A 20,710-nucleotide genomic window follows, 5' to 3' on the forward strand; every position below is an offset into this window, starting at 1 on the left:
CTGATAAATGAGAAATGAAAAGTGTGCAGCTTACTCACTAATATCCATTATAGATCAATACCAATGTAGCTTTACTTTGCTACTATTAGCTTACATTAGCCATCATAAGCTAATGGTCATATCAGGCCATGAAAGGCTCTACCGGGAAAATCCCCGAGGATATTGAACTGAGCAGGGGTGTTATTGCTTATAAATTAAACTTGAGAAGAATGAATAATTTCCTTTTTTGAAAAATGAAAAAAGTCTTGCTTTAAAGGGAATACTGCACTAAATTCCATTAAATATGTAATGCTGTTGGCTTGAAGGGGGCTCTGATTTCAATGGTGACCCAGAGTCACAGCAAGAGAGTGTGTTATAAAATCCAAAGAAGTTTCTTAAAACCACTCCTTACATACTTTGCAGTTAATTGGTAAGGCGATAAAGTGAGATACTGTAAGGATAAAGAGTGGAGGAGTGATGTGAAAAGTTTCTGTGGACATTCTGACTGAAGTTGTGAGCCTACAGGGGTTGAGGCCTTGATACTCAGCAGATCTTTGTTGGAGATTTCTTTTAGCTCTGAGTCTCAGATTCTAAATGAGTGAATGTCTTTTCTTCCAGAAAAGCCATTCATCAGCCTCAACTACAGATCCGGGCCGGTGGTGGAGGTAACTGCTGGCCAGAAGTCATTTAAATTACAAGTAAATGTGTCTGCCTTCCCTACACCTGAAACACAATGGTGAGATGAGACTCTGGTGTATTCTATACATTTTATGGGCAATTTCCATGAGCATAATTAAGCCTCATACTGCTTAGGCTTACAGATGTGTGTTGTGTGTTCAGGTATAAAGATGGAAAACTGATAAACCTGCGCCCAGAGTTCAAGATGAAAAGGATGAGGGTGCACCTAAACCACGCTTTGGAGATTAAGGATGCTTGTCAGGAGGATTCTGGGCTCTACACGGCGGTGCTGAGGAACAGAGCCGCTGCACTGGAGAGGAGGCTCAACATCACGCTAGTCGTCAATGGTAACCAGTCTGTTAACATGTGTGTGCCCCCAGTGGAAATAACACCAGATGTTTTCTGTATAAAACAGAGGATGTGCAACAGTTAACATTCATGCTACAAGAGTCTTGAGTTTTGCTTGTTTTCCACTTAAGAAACATAGAGTGTATGCCCAACCATTGAAATATTATGATACAAAAGATGTAATGTGAAGGAAGATATTAAATTACCTACACTCCTCTGCCAATTTATTAGGTACACCTGTTCATTTGCTTGTTAACACATATCTAATCAGCCAGTCACATAGCAGCAACTAAATGCTTTTAGGCATGCAGATATAGGTGCCAGATTGGCTGGTCTAAGTGATTGCTGTTGATCTACTGTAAAAAATCTCTAGGGTTTACAGAGAATGCTCAGAAAAAGAGAAAAGATCCAGTAAGCCAAACGGCCTGGTTGATGCCAGAGGTCAGAGGAGAATGGCCAGACTGGTTGCAGATGATAGAAAGCCAACAGTAACTCAAATAACCACTCCAACCTACACCCTGCTAGCTAATAAAGTGGCCGGAGAGTGTATATCAAGATAGAAGATTTTGGCCATATCATTGAGCCTTATTTAACAGAAGTATGCACATTTTCCTTTCCAGACTTATGTTTACTTAAAACTTGCACCACATTCTGATGTAATTCTACTGGTTGAAGTGGAAGTGGAGAGTGAAATCACACCTAAGTGCATTTGTGTGTTGAGTTTCTGTTCTTTCCTCGTTTTATCCTGTCTCGAGTTTCCCCTCTGTTTTCTAGTGATCTTGTTTGCTCTATTCTTGTTTTAGTTCCCTCTCATAGCTGTGTATGAGGGGTATGTAGGTCACTGTCTCTCTAATCTCTAGTCCAGCATGTATCCATGTCCAGTGAACAAAAACTGGGATAGATCTGTGACATTAAATATTCTATTTGGCTGACTGAATAGCAGCATTGATTGGCCCTCCTGTTCCACAGTTCCCCCACAGATCCACGAGAAAGAGTTGGCAGATCCATCCAGTCCCTACCCCAGTGGTAGCAGCCAGACTCTAACATGCACCGCCTATGGACTCCCTGCTCCCAACATCATCTGGCAGTGGAGGGCTTGGGGCCCATGTGTCCTTAACAGCACCCAGAGCAGACTGTAAGAACAACTACACACACCCTGGACTGTTATTTCTCTGTGTAACCAGTGTGGGAGCAGATAAGGTTTGATCGAATGGGGCAGAAAAGACGGGAGGACTGGGATGCAGTGCATGAAGCGTTATGTGAAGACCAAATAGGAAGAACAGGCCAGTGTGAAATTACCCACTGGCCCCGAGTGAAGAAGTGAGGGAGGAGATGATGAAGAAAGAGGCGGTGAGGAAAGAGATATGGAGGTGGATGAAAAGAGCAGAGATAAAGAGGAAGGTGGAGGAGAGGTAAATGGAGGAAAGAGAGGACCAAAGGAAAGTGTGTCTGTTCAATGTCCAAACTGCTTCCTCCCCCGCACAGTAATAATGTGCCTGTTACTCTGCAGCTCATCCACCGTGCTTCAGCTCTCACACAGCAGTCTCACCTTCTAACATACATACATATGCAAGCACAGAACCACATTTACTCACTCACGTGTCAGAGATGCACATAAACCACCCAGGTGTGTTTAGGCTCATCAGGTTGCTATACACACACACACACACACACACACACACACACACACACACACACACACACTTATTATCGCCCTCTGCTTTTTCTCCCCATCTCCATCCCACAATGTGATATAATGGATACTCTGGACAGACACAATAGATTGTGGTTTTTTCCTAAGCCTATCAGGGTCTGAGTTGCGACCGCTTCTGCTGAATATTGCTGTTATATTCACCGGCCTCCATCTTCCTCCAAGGCTTAATATTTTTAAGTTACTGCTGTTCTCTTGACCTTTCCATGTGAGCAGTGTTGAGGCGCTCACTGTGTACACTCAGAAACACACAACCATGGCAGGTTATGCTCAACTTTGGCTCCAGATGTCCAGTTTATATTCTGTCTCCTGTACATCTCATGTGACATTTCATGGGCGCCGACCGAGGCATAGCTGTGTTGACCTTTTTCCGGTGTGTCCTTTTTTTAATTTGATGGTGAAACATATAGTGTAGTCCACATGTCTGTTGAATTGCCTTTGAGCGAGACAGTGAATTTACCTTAGTCTGAGAAAACTTGAGAGTGGCTAGAGCAAAAGTCATTCTGCGATAAAAAAATAATAATAATTATATATGTATATATAATATTAAAAAGATACTTAAATACAAATGAGGAAAGTTTTGCCAGGTTAGTTCACCTGGAAATAAATATGAATACTTTCAGTCTTATCTAGAACATAAAGTCCTCTCAGGAAAGTGAATAGATTAAATAACAATAATTTGACATCTTGATCAAGAAATAATAATATGCTTTACTATTTTTTAATAAATTCATTGATAATAATGATTATATTTTAGCATTACAGAAACATAAAAATTTGTTAAGCACTTTAAAAATAAATGCCAAAAGCAATCATGTAAGTATTCAGTCTATATGTCTGTATATTGAGCTGCTGTAACGAGTGATGCACTTCAGCCCCTTGTGGCCAAAATTAGTATTACAACAACAAACACTGAAAAATTGATCCCGACAAAAAATGTATTATCATCTGGTGAAACTTTTTTTTGCAAACCTGTTTTAGAGATGAAAGAAAAAACAGAAGGACATTTAAACATGTTTTTTGACTTAACCCTTTTTTCACCTGTTCTCAAGTCTTGAATACAGGAGAGAAAACTATTTAGATCAGACTTGAAAATATATCCCAAGAAGTAGTTTTTTCTTACCTGTGTCTCAGGGCTGCTATATGAAACTCCCAAATTCCCTTAAAACAGAAGAGTCTTTGGTTATGGTTAAGGTGAGGAAAAGTCTCAAGGAAATGTTCTCCCAAGTATCAAAAAGGGTTAGAAACGTGTGTACAGTATGTGCTAATATTGGCAACAGCATTTTATACTAACTGGCATGGCCATCATTTTGTTGAAAATACCCTGAGGGGATCTATTAAATCCATTTTTATTTCACAAATAATTGATTTATATGTATATGTATCATAATTTCATGAATCAATTCTATGAAGAAAGTAAAGTTGACCCTGATTACCTTTTTGCTAATAATGTACCTTTCGGTGAAAATGCAAAACAAAATTCCATTTCATGTTTCATTAGTTCTGCTATGATGTTCACACTATGGAGCATCATAATCGAAATTTAGACCATTGTTTTTTCCATTAGTTGCCAGGACACTTAGCATAATTGTCTCGGCTTTGGGATGCAAGCTTATGTTTGAATCTGAAATGCAACCCAGCACGTGGGTAAAAAAAAAAAAATCTCATAAAACCTCAGGATGTCTGGTTTGATGTGCTTCTCAATTCTCCCCCCACTGCCCACTCTCTGCTATGCATGTCAATGAGGAGAGATGTCATGAGTGTGTCTGTGTTTCTCTCCAGGGTCAGACGAGACAGGAAGGGCCGGAGTGACAGGATCGCAGACTGTCAGAACTGGCAGGACATTAACTCGGAAAACAGCATGAATGAAATTGAGTCCATTGAAACGACGGTCGAAGTGGTGGATGGCAGACAAAAGGTTCATTACAGTGTTTGATTGTGACTATTATGACTGTCAAAAACACACCCATTCATACATTTCAAGCAATCACAATATTATAATGTGATTACATTATTGATCATAGGATTGAAATTTCCATAAAAGATTGACGGAAGATAATTAGTACGTAGCCCAGAAAAGAAGACAATTATGTAAGTGGACTTATCTGTGAACTGTGGTGTTTTATATAAGCGTCCCAAATTCTGAGCTCCATAACAAAATTTGCCAATCATGAACCATTTCCACTGTAGAAATATTTGGAGCAGTCTTCCTCTGCAGACTTCCTGGTTATAAACACATCCAGACACACATGCAAGGGGGAGTTTATGCACACACACACACACACACACGCACACACACGCACAGACACACAAACACACACACACACACACACACACACACACGTCTCTGCATTTATAAACCACGACCATGAGAGGAAATGATCACATGAGCACACAGGAACACGTACCCATGCTGGGGTTTTTTCAGCCACACCTGAGTGAGTTTGATTCTTGTTGGCCTGTCAGCACAAAATCTGGTTTGTGTCATCTCACAAGGAATTACACGACAGCAGACTGCACCACCTTCCAGAATATGCATGTTTGATTCAGAAGATTTGAAATCTCGTACACCTTTTCTCACCTCACAGATAGTGAGCAGGCTCCAGGTTGGCAACGCCAGTGTTTCCGTCATGTACAAGTGCTCTGCTGAGAACAAAGTCGGCAAAGATGAGCGACTGATCTACTTCTATGTAACCAGTAAGTATGTCGGGTTAGATTTCACCCTGCATTTGACAACAAAGACCAAACAACAGGACACACTATGCTGAGATAATTACTTTGATTAAAATGATGGATTTCTGTGGGCTTGAAAATTGGTGGAAACATTTACTATAATGGAAGAACGCAGCTCAACAAATTATATAACATAGATCTAGTCATTTTTAGACAATTTAATGTGGAAAAGTTGCATAATTTTCATGCATTCTCAGTGCACAAGCTCTGTCTTGTTAGGTTACCTCACCACCCCATCTGCCCTTTTCTTTATCTTTAAAGCCATCCCTGAGGGGTTCAGTGTGGACGTTGAGCCCTCAGAGAATCCCCCGGAGCAGGAGAGAGTGTCCCTGTGTTGCAGCGCTGACAATTACACATACGAGCAGCTGCAGTGGTACCGCCTCGACCCCCAGGCCCTGCAGGACGAGCAGGGCAAGCCCCAGAGGCTGGACTGCAGGAGCGTGCACCTCTACGCACGCACCCTTGACAGCCAGCTCTCCTTCCAGGACCACTCCAACAGCTGGGTCCTGGACTTCACCATCCCGTCTATACAGTTGCAGGATGAGGGTCATTATGTGTGTGAGGCTCAGAACAGGCGGAGCGGAGAGAAGCAGTGCCTGTTCAAATACATCTCTGTGGAAGGTAAGAGATAAAGGAGATGAAAGCTCCAGACACAGACGTACACACAGAAAAGTCACTCTCAACCACAGCTAATTATAGAGAAAAGCTGAACCCCTGGCAGCGGAAACACACTCCGGTCGCTGTGGAGCTGAGATGCTGGAGGCTTAAAAATACACACAAACACACACACACACACTCACAAAGCCCACGCAGCCTGATACCAACCTCCTCATGTAATGGAGAGAGTACCTGGTGTTTCCAAAGCATCAGTAGTGACAGAAACAGAGCTGAGATGCTGCGGGGCTGAAATGCACAAACAAATTCCTGCTTCATTCATGTTCTGTGCTGTAACTTGCATCAGGGCCTGGAGGATCGATGTGCATTTTAATGCAATTCTTTGACTTTTGCCCTTTCTTCAATCCTGTGAGACCCTTCAGTGAATAACATCTGCATTGACAGTCCTTCTGCTTCACTGTTCACATCAGTGCAGACAAGTAATAGTGGTTTTGTTCATTTATTTTTTTATTTTATTGAAGGACAAAACACTAACAGAACAACAGGTGGAAGAAAAGAACAGTGAATACAGGCCAGTTAACAATAGTGTCAGTTTATAAAAGGTTTTGTGTCATTTTGATTTTAGTCTATTCAGGTAAAACAAAAAAAATAAACTAATGGTTATTTTGCCAAGGCTATGGTGATTTTGTGCTAGTTTTGTGTTTGTGTCTGTGTGGTAGACTCAAGTCAATAGGATAGATGTATAAAAAAAAAGAAAAAGCATAGGAAAGGAAATAAATGATTAAAATAACAAAGAACTGATGACTTAAACATGTAATAATTACACAAATAATGTTTGCACTTCTTTTTCAGACATGTAAACAGATTTTGATTATTTCTTTTGTAATAAACGTTTCATTGTTTGTAACTATTACTTTTTCTTGTGTTTTTTTCCTGCTGTTTTTGTAGGACAATTTTTTACATGTTCAAAATACAATTTCAAATACAAATACAATACAAAGAACCAAAAATATCTATTAAAAATATAATAATAATAATAGGGAAATAAATTACATAATTTGAAAAAATAATAATGATCAACTTAAAATAAAATGAACATAATGAATGTTCATGCTAATACTAATCCTGCCTTTGCTGCCACCATTGCAACTACGAATCATCACAATAGACAAGTAGTATTTATTTCCCTTCTCCTTTCCTATCTTCTCTTCGCCTTCTGGCCTCTGTGTCTCTCCGTAGTCCCAGAGGCGCCTCGATACAAGCTCAGCCTCACCAACCAGACAGTGAATGTGACCGAGTCTCTGCGGATGGAATGTGACGTGGAGGGCAGACCAGTACCCCGCCTCTCCTGGTTCAAAGACAACCAGCCTCTCCACCAAATGTCAGGTGTGTGAATACACCTACACAGGTGATGCACACGTTTACACAACAGCCGCAACCGCCCACCTGCCGACCCGACAGCCACACATACACCCACACATTCACACACCAACAGTTGCTCATATAGTTCACCCCTCTGGATCTTAACTTAGCAGGACCCGTGTCTCATGAGAGTTCAGGTGAATTTCCCTGGAAATCTGCCACTTTCTGGCTTCCCATTAGATAAAGAGAGCAGGAACAATCAGATTTGTTTATATTTACTCAGACAGTGCCAACTTTTGGCAGTTGTTGCTGTTTTGTGTTGTACTTTCTGTCTTGATAAATGGCAATCAAGCTATTAAAAGCAAACACACGGATACACAACCACCCACGGGCCCACCCACGCACTCACACTGTTAAACAACTGTGTCAAACAGAACCAGTGACAAGAATACTTGTACGGATGCTGCACATATGCACACCCACACACACAATACAACCCTGCAGGCCGATAGACACGGCTCATTAGCTTTCTCAGCTTGCATCTCTTCTTAACATCTGAAGCAGATGAGGGGGTGGGAGGGGGGAGGAGGGGGTGGTCAATACGGGGCTGATTGACAGATGGGACTCTGGGTTCACTCAGAGGGGCTGCTGGGACATCCGGCTCACTTCACAGGGGGACAGGGTTATAAATGAACTTATGGATTAAAGTCCAAAGACTGTGAGAGGAATTCCAGAGACGTTGTTGAAAAAGTTGCTGGATTTATGATGTGAGAGGTGGAGTGGGGTATTGAAGTGTGGCCTTGTGTGTGTGTCACTATTCAGGGATCCAGCTGCAGGACTCAAACCGCACACTGAGTATCCAGCGTGTTACGGAGGAGGATGCCGGGCTTTACACCTGCACCGCCTGCAACCAGCGTGGTTGTGTCCACTCCTCAGCCGCTGTCAGGGTCATCGGTGAGACAGCCACACACACACACACCCTCAGATCCAGTAACAGACGCTTTATACAACCACAAAAACACCTGAATCCACTCACACACGCTCGCCGCTGACATGCTTTTTCGAGTGCACTCAGGGCTGAAATCACAGTTGCCCTCGAGCTCACATCTTCATCCACAAAATGTACATGTCTGGATTTTAGTCATTCACCTCTCACACTTTTCACTGCAGCTGTAGTTTTTGTGCTTTTGTTGTGTACAGCTCTCCACAGTGCAAATCAAAGCCATTGACTGCTGGGACATTTCATATTCAGAATGAATATTTTAATGGGTTTGCTGAAAGTGGTCTCATGATGAATGGCTGAATTGATTAAATGACTGGTTAGCACATTGGTGTAATGTAAAGACGTTAATGTAAGGAGCTCGAGGGATGGAGGAATAGTTTGTAATATAGCACCCCCTACAGCTGGTAAATAGTACTGCAATCAAAGAGGGGTTAAACAAAAACCCTGGAGAGGATGATGCGGTTTCAGATTTTGCATCTAAAGTTGACTTCCTTTCTTTCTTTCTAACCAGGTTCAAGTGACAAGGCCAATGTGGAGATTGTTATCCTCATCGGGACCGGAGTCATCGCTGTTTTCTTCTGGGTCTTGCTCATCCTCATCTTCTGCAATGTGAAGCGGGTCAGAGGGCTTCACTTTCCACAGTGTGTCTGTGTTCGTGTCTGCGTGTCTGTGAGAGAAACTGACAGACTGTGACAGAGATACTTTGACCTCTGACTCTGTCTGTCGGCGTTAGAGCACAACCTGTTTGATCTTTGTCTGCACCCGCACACAGAGCTACTGGTATCTGCTGGGAGCGAGTCCAATTAGTTGTTGCACTTCTATAATGAGGCCCAAATTGCTATTTATTTTTCCTCACTTGATCACTTATTAGATTGTCTCACACAGTTACACTGCTGTGAATTCACAGTGTGGTGCCGTCATTAAGAAATTAATTAGGAGATGGCTTGTTATCCAGAGATGCCCCCCACCCCTCTTACAGTACCACTGTTTTTTTTTCTCTCGTCCCCTTGTTCAGTTGACCTTGGGTAACCTCCAATATAGCCAATCGCATCACACCAGCTCCTTGCATCACCTTTAACCCTTTAAAAGCAGCAGACACTTTAATAAGTTGAGAGGAAAGTCCAAATTTTCTCTAAGAGACAAAAATATACAGTACAACATGGATAAATACACAAACAGTAGGCTACTAAATGTTATACAAAATATTAATTGAATGAACTTCACAAATATGTGTTAAAAACGTACAGTGTGTCATTTTGGGGTCTCTCAATCGAAACAAAAGATGGAGTTTGGCGACATACAGTGGTGGAATGTAACTAAGTACATTTACTCAAGTACTGTACTTAAGTACAATTTTGAGGTACTTGAGTATTTCCACATTTGTAACTTTATACTTCTGCTTCACTACATTTTAATATTGTACTTCTTACTCCACGATACTTAGCTGCCGGCTTTAGTTACTTTTCAGGTTGAGAATTACCATAAAACATGATCAATTTAAAGTGATTACGCATGTTTATAAATTAAACCACATAAAATATATTAAGTAGATAAAATGAGCCCTACATTGACAGCAGTAAAACACTGCTTACGTAATTGCACCAACAATGATAATCTGATACTTTTGCACTTTTACTTAAGTAAGCTTCGGACGCAGAACTTTTACTTTTAGTGGAGTAATTTCACAGTGTGGCACTAGTACTTTTACTTAAGTAAGGAATCTGAATACTTCTTCCACCACTGGCGACATAGTGAGGTAGCATGGGATCTTTGGAGTTGTTGTCTTCACCAGTGCCTGTTAAAAACGACCAAGATCTAGAAAGTGTATCAAAAAAATTACGCTTAAAATTACGCTGGACAAAAACTCAATTACACACACACACACACACACAGGGGGTGTGACCCCATTGACAGGCAGTTAAATGAAACGCACCGTAAATAAAATAAGTTTTCTTAAGGTTTGACATGTGTAAGAGCCTATTGTAAGAGAGACTGAAACACAAGTTATATTCACATATAGTAACTAGTGTTACATCTACTCCGTGTATTTTGTTTCCTCTCTAAGTGTTTTAATTACTTCAATTTAAAAATTCATATGAGGGTAAGCATGTGCACATCAATACAATGAGAAGAGCAACCAGCCACTTACAAACTGAGAACTACTTCACCAATCCTGTTGACATATTTCGATTGTCAAAGGGAAATACATTTTTTGCTGCTCTCTGAATAATCTCCATGTATTAACTTAAAGTAGGTGTAAAACAGTTTTTAAGCATGTAGACAATGCAGTTGGTTACCTTTAGATACAACTGTGTATGCAGATTTAAATGAACGTACCTGTAGAGACTATGCATACATTTCTGCAGCTGAAGACCACAGATGTTTAACTACACCATGTCCCCATTATGCCTATACTGCCTGAACCAGCAGCTGGCCTTGAAAACTATCCAAAAGTAAAATGGTTGCTTTTGTTTTAATATGCTTCCAATCGTCGGTGGATGAATATTTTGTATAAAAAAGTCAATTTTTCAGGAGCTATGAAAACCTTCTTTGCTTCCAGCTTGATCACAGTTAATGTATGACTCATCTAATGTAATAGAAACATGTTTTTATGTCCTAATTATGACTCTGTTCAGCTGAAGAGAAACCATCACAACTGGCAGAATTACATGTTTGATACACACTACATTGTGTTTGACTCTAAGTCTCTCTATTTGAACTTCAGGTTAACCCGGCAGACATAAAGACGGGCTACCTGTCAATCATCATGGACCCAGGGGAGGTTCCTCTGGATGAGCAGTGTGAATACTTGCCCTACGACTCGTCTCAGTGGGAGATCTCCAGAGACAGACTCCGACTGGGTGAGCAGTCAGCAAGTGTTCTAGAAAAGGATGTATGGATGTTGGGGTAAACCAGTGAATGGCAGCGAGGAAATACGCAGGCGGGGATGAGAGTGAATAGATGGATGAAACTGAATTAGTTTTCCATTTCCAGAATCCTTAATGGCATGAGCTTGGATCGTGGCCAGCCAGGCAAAGTGCTGCCAAGTAAAGTGCTAATGTTAAATATGTGCTCATTCCCAGCATGGTTTCATAAAAACGCCCTGAGGAAAAGCATCTGTTCCACGACAGTTTCTACTCATGGGAACATGTTGTTTCCAAATGCTGCAATTGAGATTCTAATTCCTCCCCCTTGTGTATATGGATGCCAGATGCATTTACATTTTGCAACTGCTCCCGACTGCGTCTGTTTGTGTATTTCAGCCAGACTAAGAGACCGAGCCTGCATAGATCAATGGGCATGAATACTCTGTGGTTTCTCTGTTTCCTTCTCCCAACATAGGAAAGGTTTTAGGTCACGGTGCCTTTGGAAAAGTAATTGAGGCATCAATATATGGCATCAGCAAGAGCAACAGTTTGGACACCGTGGCTGTCAAGATGCTGAAGGGTAAGATTTGTCTTTGTCTATGAGAATAGTGGGAAGATTTCTAAGAAGCCTCTGATGCAGAGTTTACTCTGATATACAGGTGCATCTCAATAAATTAGAATATCATAGAAGGATTTATTTATGTCAGTAATTCAATTCAAAAAGTGGAAATAACACATTATATAGATCCATTACACACAGAATGAAACATTTCATGTCTTAATTTATTTAATCTCTTCTAATTATAATGATTATGGCTTACATTTAATCATCATAATAATCATGGCCTCTAAAAAGTATGTCCATCTATATGCACTCAATACTTTGGCTATTGAATTGAACTACTGGAAATTGACTTTTCCATGATATTTTAATGATGCACCTGAACGTAAATTATGACCTGGTGGGCAAAGAATATAAGAATAACCAGTGAGGTGTGCTTTCTGCATAATGTTCCACCATGTGTGTGGGTTTGTGTGCGTTTCAGATGGAGCCACAGCCAGCGAGCATAAGGCCTTGATGTCAGAGCTGAAGATCCTGATTCACATTGGAAACCATCTGAATGTGGTGAACCTGTTAGGAGCCTGCACCAAACCTAACGGTGAGATTTATGAATTGAAATGAAATTGCATGAGTGTGTGTCAAAAATGTCATATATATGAACATATACAGTGCTTAACAAATTTATTAGACCACATGTCATAAAAACAAGAAAGCATAAATATTTTAGAAATCTTTCGAAAGCTTGTTAAAATCGTAATGTTATTTATATGTAAAATAACAAACTGAACTCAAATATGAGCCGGCTCACTGAGCTTCTCTGAGAAGTCAGAAATTAATCAAGCAGAACATTCAACCACTAAAACTCTTTTGTCCTGTTCAGTGCAAGTAAATATCTATATTTTGACATCTTAATCTAAAAATAATAATGTGCTTTACTATTTTTAATTTTTTTTGTAAAACAGTAAATTTGAAAGTTCATGGACAACAAAAATAATTATATTTTAGCATTAAAAATATTATTTCAGTTAAAGAGCTTCTACATACTGGTGTATTAACCATTACAGAAACATAAAAAATGTTAAGCACTATATGTTTCAGTGACACCTTATGAATAAAAAAAAAAAAATGTTAATCTTGTCCCTGTTAGTTAGTTTTATGGTCCGTATAAAAGAAGTGGATGTAGCCAACCTTTTGCGTAACACCATTTTAAAGCCTCGTTTGTCATTTTGGCCGTTGCCATGTTGTGTTTTTGAGCCAGAAATGACCATATTTGGACAGGAGGGTGAAGCTGGGAAGGAGGATGCTAAGTTCGGCTAATGCTAGTGCAAGAAAGCTAGCTTGATTAACCTCCTGTGACCCTGTGTATGTGGACATCATTTTAGGTTTTCTGGACCTTAATACTTAATTCTGCTTAACTATGACCTGTTGTCCTTAGTAGGCTATTTCACACTCTAGAAAAAGCACAATACATCATTCAGTGTAAAAATCAGATGGCAGCATCTTGGTAAAGTCAATCAGCAGCTTTACCCCCCCAAAAAGTGGACCAGGTACAGAAGCTGATCAGATTTTATGGTTAAAACTTGTTTACTTGTGCTTAATAATGTATGTAGTTTGATATTCTGTGCAATTTTGACTATTTTTAGCAATAGCAACAAGCTACGACACTGCTAATCAGGAAGTACTCATTTGAGAACGAATAGACTTTTACTATCGTTCTTTAAGTAAGGATAGGAAATAAGGAAATAAACAGTTTTATACACTGGCAAATTAATTGTGTTATACAGTAAAATTAACCTTTTTTTTTCAAAAACTACTTCCTGCTCAAAGACAATGCTTAGTTTTTGTACTGATCAGATCCTACTGATCCAAAATATCTAGGAGAAACTAACAACGCATGCCAAACAAAAGCTTGGGTCTCAGGAGGTTAACAAGGTGCTAGATTCAAATAAAAGAAAATGTACTTTCTAAAAAAAAAAAAAGAAGAAGAATATAAATAGGACTGGAGCTAGTAGATGGAAATTTGGTATCAAAATGAGCTTCAGACAAAGTGAAACAATATAACTGATACATATTAAGACATATGAAATGAATGACAATGGATTGATTATAGTTACAAGTTTTAGATTATGTGTTTTGAGCAATGGATGTGAAAGTCACTGGTCCAGGACCAGGTTTACACGATTTCAACTTGCAACTTCCACATGTTTTTAGTCAAACAGCTGCCTCTCTTTTTCTTTGACACCCCTAATTTCATGTCCATACATTCTGACCTATGGAGCACGTTTTTGAAGAGGTGCACATCTGCAAATGTTTAACCCTGTTTATCTGAAACAAAGCAGCAATTTCACTTCCCCAGGCAGGAAGTGGTTACAGCATGCAGGCTCTGACAGTTTTTAATATGATGTGGAAAAAAACAAGCTCCTAAACAAGAGGCAGAGATGATTTTAATGATTTTAATGAGTAGAAAATCAGTTCTGATCCACACCAGGATGCTGGGATTGACACTATCTTCTCGTAAGATTATATTTAAAACAAAAAGGAGCGTTTGCTTTATCAGATTCACTCTGTGCATGACTGTCATCAGCTGTATCTTCAAATAATCAGGTGCTGATTAGCAGAGTTATAATAATAACAGGTAATAGCAACTATAATTCTACTGCACACAATTACATATAAATAGAACATTTACATTTACATGAAATAATGGGATACAATCAATGTTCAATGGAGGATGAGTAGATTAAGAATACATACATTTCCATACTACTACAACTACATACATTTACTCAAGTACTGTACTTAAGTACAATTTTGAGGTATGTGTACTTTACTTGAGTATTTCCATTTTATGTAACTTTGTACTTTTTACTTCACTACATTTAGGTGACAGCTTTTGTTACTTTTCAGGTCGAAAAATTTAATGTAAAAAATATGATACATTTAAAGTGGTTAGACATTTTCTTTTTTTTAAATTAAATCTCATAACAGTGTATTAACTAGTTAAAATGAGCCCTAACTTGACTAAATTAAAAGCTGCTTACATAAATGTTTCAATAATAATAATCCAATAATATATTTAGATTATATAAAACAATCAACATAACACTTTTGTACTTTTGAGTTTTGAATGCAGGACTTTTCCTGTAGTGGAGTAAATTCACAGTGTGGTATTAGTACTTTTACTGAAGTAAGGGATCTGAATGCTTCTCCCGCCACTGGTAAAGTGTGTTGAAATATTTGTAGCGTAGCCATTTTCATACAGTATTGTCATGATAACATCTAACAATAGAGTGTCTGTATCACCAGGTCCACTGATGGTGATCGTGGAATACTGCAAGTATGGGAATCTGTCCAACTTCCTGCGAGCCAAGAGAGAGTTCTTCCTCCCGTACAGGGTATGCAAAACTCTCCAGACACTGAAGCGCTGTCCTTTTTTTTTTTTTTTTTTTGTTCTGCTGCGATAATGTGACTGCAAAATGAATCTTCTTTGCTTCAGTAGAGCCGTCATTGCTTTGTTTCCTTTATTGCTGAGTATTTTCTTCTCACAAATCTATCACATACAGAAGCCCTGAGAGGCAAGTGACACAGAAAAGTTCTGGTGATCCATTTTCTAAGTCTGATCTAATTTCTCTCCTGTGTTTATGACTTAAGAACAAGTGGAGAGAAGTTTTGCCAGAATAATAAGACGGTGGTGAGAGAGATGGATGTATTTTTATTCATTCAAGCTGGAAAAACCTTGTTGCAGCAGCACGTTGTCATGGCATTGCACAGGAAAGTAAAAAGAGAGAGACACAGTAAATATACATATTAACACTGGAAGACAGAAATACATGAAACTTCAACATACTCTACAAATATACGATATATATATATCCTCTGATATCTATAGAATACACAATATAAAGGTTATACTCTACTAACCTTCTACAACTAAAATATACATGTATACATGGAGTAAAACACCATATACATTATACAAGTGTGCAAATTTATTTTTGTTATTATGTTTATGTTATGTTATGTTATTTTGTTTTTCCATGAAAAGATTGTGACAATGTGATTTATTCTAGACAGAGAGAGTTTATATTTTCTCAAAATATGAATCAGTCTCATCCAAACATATCACAATGGAAATGATACCACAATTAACAGAGGATTGTATCTAAAAACAAAATTATTCCAACTTTGTGGGTAACCATGTATAGGATATATATCTTCTGATATCTATAGAATCCACAATATAAAGTTCATACTCGAATACACAGTATTAAAATATATATATATATATATATAGTAGTACACTATGTTGTGTAATTGCAACAGAAACTGTGAAGCAGAGTGATGAGTTGTTGTACAGAGGTTAGAAAAATGATCCTGATGAGAAAAAAAACAATCTTTTTCCCACCTGTTTCACAGATTTTTAAAAAATTAGATCTGACTCAGAAAAGTCACCTGAATTTCTCTTTACTCGCTTCCCCCTCAGGGCACATAAGTTCTGTTTTTTTTTTTTTGTATTGATTTTGGAGATGACACATCAAACTGTTTTCCCACTCAGGATCGCTCTCCTAAAACTCAGAGCCAGGTGAGACGGATGATTGAGGCGGGTCAAATGGACCAAAGAGCTCGCCAGCCGCCTTCTCCACCGTCCTCCACGCCCGCCAGTCCTCAGAGTCCATCGTCCAACGCGCCCACTGAGTGTCCTGCTGTGGAGAAATGTGAGTCTGCTTTAATTCACAAGAGTAGATTGTTTACCTCATTGTCACAATTTTAATTTAAATTCACCTTCTTTTCTTTCTCCAGTGGAGGACTTGTGGAAAACCCCTCTGACGATAGAAGATCTCATTTGCTACAGTTTCCAGGTGGCTCGTGGGATGGAGTTCCTGGCCTCCAGGAAGGTAGATTACCATGACGACTATTAGTTAATGAGCTGTGGGTGAATTGTCATATGAGGAGGTTGTAGTCTGGATAGCTCAGCATTTCAGTCCTTTGTGCCTGTTAATTAAACATGTTAATAAACTAGAGCTGTGCCAAGATCCCATTCCGCATTCTAACGCTAAGCAATGTTTATGCAGTCTGTTCACACAGGAGAATAAAATGATACATTTAAATATATTACATACTAAATCTAATTGATTTTTTGCTGTTGATGGCCACTACTAATGCGCAATGCAATGCATCCATGAAATTGAGAAGCTGCTCACAGCTGCAAAACATTAAAAGAAATTGAGGCTGTATAATGAAAATCCTAAAAAAAATGTGTTATGCACCTTCGGAAAAACATGTTGCTTCCTCTTGGGTGATTAATTGGCAGTGGCCATACATATCCATATATAATGCAATCATTTCTGTAAGTATAGAAAAGATTGATTGATGATCTTTACTATTTTGGACTAACTACAAAAACAGCATACCAAGCAAATGTTTATATTGTGAGGTATTATCATGTGGTATGGAGTCGGGTCACAGCTTAGGACTAAAAGTAAAACATATTTGATGAAAAATGTATCAAAAGTCAAGCAACTCTATATGCATTGTAGTCCTGTGCAGTGTGTACATTCTAGAATCTAACCGTAAAAAGGCAATAGGCTGGAAGAGATTCATTAAAATGACTTGCTTAGAAAAAAAACAAGATTGAAAAATAATTTATTTTGTAATAAGAACTCGAATTTAATTATTAAAACTGAATGAAACTAAATGAAATTAAGAATTTAACAATAAAACAATTAAAGTATAAATTAATGAAAATTGGTTTAATTAAATTAAATTAAATCAAATTAAAAAAAATAACAATAAAATATAATAACAATTGTAATTGAATAAAATTATATATATATATATATATATATATATATATATAAATATATATATACACACACACACACACACACACACACACATAAATATTATGGTTATTTTAATACAGTTTGTTGAAGACATACAGTTACAATCAAAGAAATGTGAATCAAAAGAGTGAATATTTGATTTGATAGAACTTAAATTCATTAGCACAGCACTCTTTCAAAATACTGAAGAGTTGTGAATGAATGAGTCATCTCTGTTGTAATTGGATTGTTTCTATTTGTCAGTGAGCTGATTTGATTCATATTAACAGCCTATCGCACATATGAATCTACGTGTAATCTCTTGAATAATTAAATTAAAGTAAATTAAAAATTAAAAATTTGTGACAATGAAAGCGGCTGTCATTTGTAATAAATATAATTTATCTGTCTGGACTCTCTGCAGACTGTTTAAATGACTCACGGTCGTTGTGACCATGCAAGCACATTTACTAGACTAGACAGTGAATAATGCTGGATCTCCTGCAGTGATTCCACAGACCTGAGCCTGGTCCAGACAAAGTCCAGTCCCTGTTAAAAACTGGCACAGACACAGACAAACAGACACACACACACACACACACACACACACACACACACACACACACACACACACACAAAAGGGTTTTTTGGTAATTATCAAAAGAAAACATGGAAAATTGCTAGATATCAGCTCTTACATTAAACTCTTATGAGCTATTTTTGTTGTTATCATTATATTTGACCAAACCTTTAGTTGTACCAGGCATCAAAATGAACAAGAAATTGAAGAAAAGGGTGGTCTAATATTTTTTTCCATGACTGTAGATTTAAGACAACAGGTTATTAAAATAACAAATTTTCTGTTTACTTACTCACAATCATATCTGTAATTCACTCATCAGAGAAAGCAAGGTTGAGTCAATGTATGCAAACACTCCAGCAAACATAAACACACACACACACACACACACACACACACACACACACACACGCACACACACATACCTGTCTGTAGGGTTATGATAAATGTTGGGTCTTGTGTGTATCCACAGTGTATCCACAGAGACCTGGCAGCCCGGAACATTCTCCTGTCAGAAAACAACATTGTGAAGATCTGTGACTTTGGCCTGGCCAGAGACATATACAAAGACCCCGACTACGTCAGGAAAGGCAATGTACGGTGTTTTCACACTTACTACGCTTTAAAGTTCCTGGTTTATCCTCCATTTCCATTTACTGTGGGGAAACAAACTCCTTTTTTGTTGTCCATCACCACAATCATGGTATCATTGAGGGCAGGTGTTATTTGTGTTTTATTTTTCTCTCAGGCTCGTCTGCCTTTAAAGTGGATGGCTCCGGAGAGTATCTTCGACAAAGTGTACACCAGCCAGAGTGACGTGTGGTCTTTTGGAGTTCTCCTCTGGGAAATCTTCTCACTGGGTAAAGACACTCATTTCATCATTTGTATAAAAAAAAAATCAATACAGTCTCCTCCACAAGTGCACAAGTGTCCATCAATCTCTATTCCTGCCAAAAGCAATTTGGAAATTACCTTTTGTTACCTCTTAGAGGCCTGAGTAAATCTTTATCACTGTTATCCAACTTGTTTTCCCTCTCTGATGTGTTAATACATGTCTCCATTTGTATGTTCTCAGGTGCGTCTCCGTACCCGGGAGTACAGATTGATGAAGACTTTTGCAAACGATTGAAAGATGGCGTTAGGATGAGGTCACCAGAGACTGCCTCCCCCGAAATGTAAGGCTTTAATTTATTCTTCTCTCATTTTTTTTCCTGTCAAATCAGATTTAGAGTACTTTAATTGCTTAAGCACATCAGAATTTGATCATAAATATCATAACTTTGACTTATATGTACATTTAGGAGATGACAAGAGTTCAAATTTACAGCTATAACAGTGAGTGAAGGAAGTTGAGGAGCTCAGTGTTGTTCTTGTTGTGACTGTGCTGCCCTCTGCTGGTAGATACGGCATCATGTTGGCCTGCTGGCAGGGTGAACCCAAAGAAAGACCCACCTTCCCTGCCCTGGTGCAGATCCTGGGAGACCTGCTGCAGGACAACAGCCTACCTGTAAGTTCACTGCGGGAGAGAAATTAATCCTATCAAGTGATTATTTTAACCCTTTATCAGGCAAAGAACTATATTTGGTAACTTCAGGTAATATTTCGAGAAAAAAAAGTTGCAAATTTACTAGATTAAAGTGGCAAATCTACAAGAAAAAAGCAGCAGATTTACGAGAAAAAAGTGGGGAAAAAGCAACTTTTTTCTCCCAGATTCACCACTTTAATCCTTAAATAGGGCACTCATTGAAATACTTGCAAATTCCAAATTTCAACCCTTGAGAATATTGGAGAATATTACATACTGCCAGAATGTGTAAAAAAAAAAAAAACATACGAAAATAATATTTTGAGAAAAAAGTTTACGAGATTAAAGTGGCAAATCTACGAAAAAAAAAAAGCGTAGATTTAAAGGTGGTGAATCTGGGAGAAAAAAATAGCTTTTTTCCCACTTTTTTCTAGTAAATCTGCGACTTTTTTCGCAAAGATTTGCCACTTTAAATCTCTTAAATCTGCAACTTTTTGTCTAGTAAATTTGCAACTTTTTAAAAAAAATATTACCTGAAGTTACCAAATATAGTTCTTTGCCTGATAAAGGGTTAAAATGCAAAACAAGTTTTCACGTCTTGATGTTGTTCCCTTCAGGATGGGAAGGACTACATCCCTCTGAACCACTCACAGAGCTCAGAGGATGATGGTTTCTCGCAGGCGTCATCACGTCCTCCGTCTGAGGAGGAACTGAGACTGGCCTGCAACACTGTACCCACCAGGTACTGGGACACATGTTGAAAGGTCCAGTGTGAAGGATTTAGGGGGCATGTAATCTAGTATTCAGTTATGTTTTCACGAGTGTATGATCATTGGAAACTAAGTTTTGTTGTGTTTTTGTAAGCTTAGAGTAAGCCCTTCATATCTAAAAAATAATCTAAGTCAATCAGTCAAACTTTATTTCT

At 38.6% G+C, this 20,710-nt stretch overlaps 1 protein-coding gene across 1 annotated transcript in view; it reads left to right on the forward strand.

Annotated features, from left to right (window-relative positions):
- Positions 1-20,710, forward strand: part of flt4 (fms related receptor tyrosine kinase 4) — a 53,355-nt gene that overhangs the window by 27,681 nt on the left and 4,964 nt on the right. The window contains exons 8-27 of the mRNA XM_059345784.1: positions 598-715; positions 820-1,004; positions 1,975-2,140; positions 4,499-4,634; positions 5,305-5,413; positions 5,711-6,070; positions 7,304-7,450; positions 8,249-8,380; positions 8,941-9,047; positions 11,155-11,290; positions 11,772-11,876; positions 12,343-12,456; positions 15,165-15,253; positions 16,414-16,573; positions 16,659-16,753; positions 18,733-18,855; positions 19,009-19,120; positions 19,336-19,435; positions 19,662-19,767; positions 20,403-20,527. Of these exons, the coding sequence (XP_059201767.1) occupies positions 598-715; positions 820-1,004; positions 1,975-2,140; positions 4,499-4,634; positions 5,305-5,413; positions 5,711-6,070; positions 7,304-7,450; positions 8,249-8,380; positions 8,941-9,047; positions 11,155-11,290; positions 11,772-11,876; positions 12,343-12,456; positions 15,165-15,253; positions 16,414-16,573; positions 16,659-16,753; positions 18,733-18,855; positions 19,009-19,120; positions 19,336-19,435; positions 19,662-19,767; positions 20,403-20,527 (2,725 nt within the window). The remainder of the gene's footprint in view (positions 1-597; positions 716-819; positions 1,005-1,974; positions 2,141-4,498; positions 4,635-5,304; positions 5,414-5,710; positions 6,071-7,303; positions 7,451-8,248; positions 8,381-8,940; positions 9,048-11,154; positions 11,291-11,771; positions 11,877-12,342; positions 12,457-15,164; positions 15,254-16,413; positions 16,574-16,658; positions 16,754-18,732; positions 18,856-19,008; positions 19,121-19,335; positions 19,436-19,661; positions 19,768-20,402; positions 20,528-20,710) is intronic.

The sequence above is a fragment of the Centropristis striata genome, chromosome 12, assembly GCF_030273125.1.
Source record: "Centropristis striata isolate RG_2023a ecotype Rhode Island chromosome 12, C.striata_1.0, whole genome shotgun sequence".
Taxonomy (NCBI): domain Eukaryota; kingdom Metazoa; phylum Chordata; class Actinopteri; order Perciformes; family Serranidae; genus Centropristis; species Centropristis striata.